The following is a 4,313-nucleotide window of genomic DNA, read 5'->3' as shown; positions in this document are numbered from 1 at the left end:
AATTCTTGAGAGAAGAGAGAGCTTCTCTCTCTAGAAAATAACTAAAGCCTCAACACAACTAAACTATGTGCTAATGTTCTAATGTGTTGATCCTCCTCTGAATTCTGCATGTAATAGGCTCAGAAATGAGTTGGATCTGGGCTTGGGAAGCCCAGAAATCGCTCCCAGCGGATTCACTTTAAGTGGGTCACGTGCGAGCACCGATGCGTACGCATGGGTCACGCGTATGCATCGATGACATTTTCTATCCATGCGTACGCGTAGGTCACGCGTACGCGTCACCATGCGACTTCACTTTTCACGCGTGCGCGTCGATCTCAGCATCCCAAATCCTTATTCCTTCATGGATTCTCCGCTATGCATGCTTTTCTCTTCACTTCTTCCATTCAATACTTGCCCTATAAACCTGAGATCACTCAACAAACACGTCACGGCATCGAATGGAATTAAAGTAATTCAAAATCAGCAATTTAAGGGCCTAAAAAGCATGTTTTCACACTTAAGCACAAATAAAGGAGAATCTACAAAACCATGCTATTTCATTGGATAAATGTGAGAAAAGGTCATAAAATCCCCTAAAATCAACACAAGATTAACTCTAAAAATGGGGTTTATCATCTGGTAAACCGAAAACAGTGCATGCTTTGGGAAAAAAGATATGAGTATAAAAATAATTCGAATTGAAATCTCAATTACCCGAAAGCCACTTATTGCCTCCGAGGCCGTACTTTCTAAGGAAATCGATCTAGTTTCTGTCAAATGCTTTTTTTGTGTACGAGTTCCAAACAACATGGCTCATCTCTTGTTCAATTTCGTTGTGTCCCTTGTAGCCATTTAATTTTCTTGGTATCTTCTTCATAATGTGCCAGATGCACCAGTGGTGAATTGTTGTTGGCATGCACAGCTCAATTCCCCTATGAATCAATGCGCATTGATCGATAACAATACCTTTTGGTGCATTCCCTACCATGCAACGTAGCCAACACTCAAATAGCCATTTGAATAATTGGATGTCCTCATTTTTCATCAGTGCGCATCCAAGAAGTGTCGACTGGCCGTGGTGATTTACGCCCACAAAAGAACCTAAAACCAAATTTTACTTGCATAAATAACAAGCACACGGTGGTGAACCAAAATATATACACTCACTGAACATCAAAAATATATTTGAAAGAATTGAATACCTGTTTGTGTCATAGGTGGTGTCAAATGAAACCACATCTCTGAAATAATCAAATACAGCCCTGCTTCTTGCATTAGCCCAGAATGCATGTTTAATGCAGTGATTACCTTCAAGGTTGAGCTTAAAGAAGAAATTTTGGTTCTTCTCTTTCATTCTTACTAGGTACTTCCCAAATTCTTTGGCATCGTCTTCTTCGAAAATATTCCATACTTCCCTTGTGATGTAATTCCTGGCGTCTTTTTCTATAAAACCTAGTTCACTGTGGCTGTCAGCTGCTGCCACAAATGATTGGTAAGTTTTGCTCGGTCTGATTCTGACTTCCTCGTGGATTTCAATGGTGCGACGCACGAACATGCTAAGCTCCCTGTGTTGCTTGAGCATCTCAGCCTGGTCTGGACAACAAGGATGTGAGTGATTCAAAACAACTTTGGAAATTGTCCAAAGACCAACATCCTTCATTATGGAGATATCTTTGATTTCCACATCCCCTCTCTGGTGCATACAATTAGTTGATTCTTAATCTTGTCTCCGTCTCGAGTCGTGTTCCTTATTTTGGTAGACCAGCAAGTTTGGAATAATGTTTGTAGAACTTTCCAGCTTCTTCTAGTGTCTTGAAAATCATTCCCACCTTTGGAACAAATTTTTCATCCACAACACAGTTGGTTTGCACGGTGAACCAAAATCTTAATTATGATTAACTGAAATCTTAGTTACGGTGAAACAATTATATAGTGCTTAGGGAACAAAACAGAATATATTCGTCTAATTCTTTTTAGACTCCTTTCTGCATACCGAACCGAACACATACACATGGTGAATCAACTCTTTAGTACTTACCGAACCGAAAAGTTACTCACAGTTACTCACAGTTACATATTATCAATTCAATTCAATTCAATTCAGATATAGATCACCTCAGTCCATTCAATTCACTTCAAATAAAATTATCAATTTCATTCCATTGAATTCGATTCAAAATTCAATAATCCAAACCTTATCAAATTGATGCGTTTCGGAAGAATTATCCAAATCGCACTTATTCAACTTATTTGAAGTTGATTCATTCATTATTTCAATTCAGAAGTGCAGATCAAAGAAGAAAACAAAGAAGAAGATGAACGACAAAGCTAATTACGTTGAAGTCAATCCAGATCTATAATGTAAGACCCAGAAATTTCAGAAAATGTTATTATGAGCTAATTTTAATTTATTTATTCATTAAAGACTCTATTTTCAGAAATTATTTTATTAAAAGTAATTAAATCAAGTTTTAATAATTAAAATAGAAATTTTACTTAATTTTGCAATTATTGAATAATTTCTATATTTAAACTATAAAATTTAGTAGTTATAAAAGAATAAGAATTTTATATGACTTAGTTTAAATAATTGAGATTTTAGAATTTAATATTTTAACTTTTATAAGCAAATAAAATTAATTATATTATCTCTAATTTTAAATTAAAATACTTGATTAAAAGTTAATTAGTAAAATAATAATTAAATAATACTATTAAAGTAATTTTAAGGGATTAGAATAGATTTTAAATTTATACATTATACCCTAATTTTTATTAAAATTACCTTAATCTATTAACCCTAAATCCCCAAATTAGAACCCACTAACCCTAAGTTCACTACCCTCACCCTCACCCACACACCTCACCGCTACTCACCTTTTACCCCATCCTATCCCCTTCTCAAAAAAAAAAAAAAAACAACACAACACTCAACAGCCCTAACAAACCAAAGAAAGAAAAAAAAAGAAAAGAGAAATAGGAAGGAATGAAGAATCAGAAGGGGGAAATATGGAAGGAGGGAAGAGAGGGAGAAACAGAGATAGAGAAGAGAAGGAGGGAAGGGGGACGCGCTATCGCCGGGGAACCTCGCCAACACCACGACTGACAAGGAAGAAAGAGAGAGAGATTGACGGAAGCCTCAATACATCACGGAGAGGGAGGCTTCGTCCTCTAGGCCCAACCACCGTTGTTCTACGATCGTCACCGACGTTCATGCCGCTGTCATTCCTTGCGCTGCCAAGCCGCCGTCGCAGAGAGAGGAGGGTGACACAGAGGAAGGGCCTTCGAGGAGAGAGAGCGCGAGCTAGAGAGAGAAAACCTGAACCAAGGAGCGTGAGAGAAAGTTGCTGACACACTTCCATCCTTCGCCGCCGCCGCGGCGTCGCCATAGCCACCATGAAGCTCATCGTCGTCGTCGAACCTAGCAACGGAAAAACCAGGGGAAGATGAGAGAGGAGGTTGCATGGTGGGTGGTCACCACGACGCGGCCGCTATTGTTGCTGTTTCTTGCTGCGGTTCTGTTGCCGGGGTCCATTGCCGTTGCCGCTAAGGTCTTCCGTCATCACCGGAGCCGCTACGGATACTACTGCCGCTTTATTTCCACGTTTTTCCTTTATTACAGTAAGCACCTCTATTCTGAAATCCTCATAGCTAGTGTATATGTATTATATTCTGAGTTTGGTGAAAATCTTGATATTTTGGTAACGTAGGGTCGAGTCCTGGTTATTGCAAGTCGCAATTGAAGCTGCCGCTGCTGCGGGTTGGAAGGAAAAAGAGTTTTGTCACGTAGTTGAGTCACGATCGAGGTAGGGGTTTTTCTTAAAATTTATTTTATATTACAGAGTTGTAATAAATAGATATTGATGCAAAAATATATTTTTGTGATTATGTTTATCTTGTGGATGAGGCTGTTTGATTGTTTAAGTGATGTACAGTTGTTGATAAGAAATGGGTTTGAAAAGTTATTTACTTGGTTATTATGAAAAGTGTTTTTTCTTGGTTTTGGAGTTAACGCGGTTTGATTTTGAGTTGGTCTGATTTTATAAATGATTTAATATTTGAGCTGGTTTGATTTTAAAAAGAGTTTTATTATTGGAATTGGTTCGATTTGAAAATAATTTGATGTTGGAACTGGTTGAATTTTGGAAAATGATTGAGATTTGGAAATGGTTGAGAAAGGGTTTGAGGAATGTTTGGATGGGACTCGAAAAGGATGGCAGAGTCCGAGTTTTAGAGGAGATGCTGCCGAAATTTTATAAAATTGGAAGTTTCACCTGAAGTAATTAGTTAAAAAGATTTAGTTTTTAAATGTTATACGTTTTAAGATTGAT

The 4,313-nt window shown here is 37.7% G+C and overlaps 1 protein-coding gene across 1 annotated transcript; it reads right to left on the bottom strand.

Annotated features, from left to right (window-relative positions):
- Nucleotides 1-1,016: 1,016 nt before the first annotated feature.
- On the bottom strand, nt 1,017-1,642 carry LOC148544247 (protein FAR1-RELATED SEQUENCE 5-like). The gene is made up of 2 exons (XM_088498902.1): nt 1,185-1,642; nt 1,017-1,083 (listed from the first exon to the last, which is right to left on the bottom strand). The coding sequence occupies exons 1-2, from the start codon at nt 1,640-1,642 to the stop codon at nt 1,017-1,019; spliced, it is 525 nt and encodes a 174-aa protein (XP_088355028.1).
- Between the last annotated feature and the right edge of the window lie 2,671 nt (nt 1,643-4,313).

Source organism: Arachis ipaensis, chromosome B9, assembly GCF_059453495.1.
Source record: "Arachis ipaensis isolate K30076 ecotype BB chromosome B9, ASM5945349v1, whole genome shotgun sequence".
In the NCBI taxonomy this organism is placed as follows: domain Eukaryota; kingdom Viridiplantae; phylum Streptophyta; class Magnoliopsida; order Fabales; family Fabaceae; genus Arachis; species Arachis ipaensis.
Note: the sequence above shows the minus strand (reverse complement) of the source record. Positions and strands in the feature narration are given on the sequence as shown.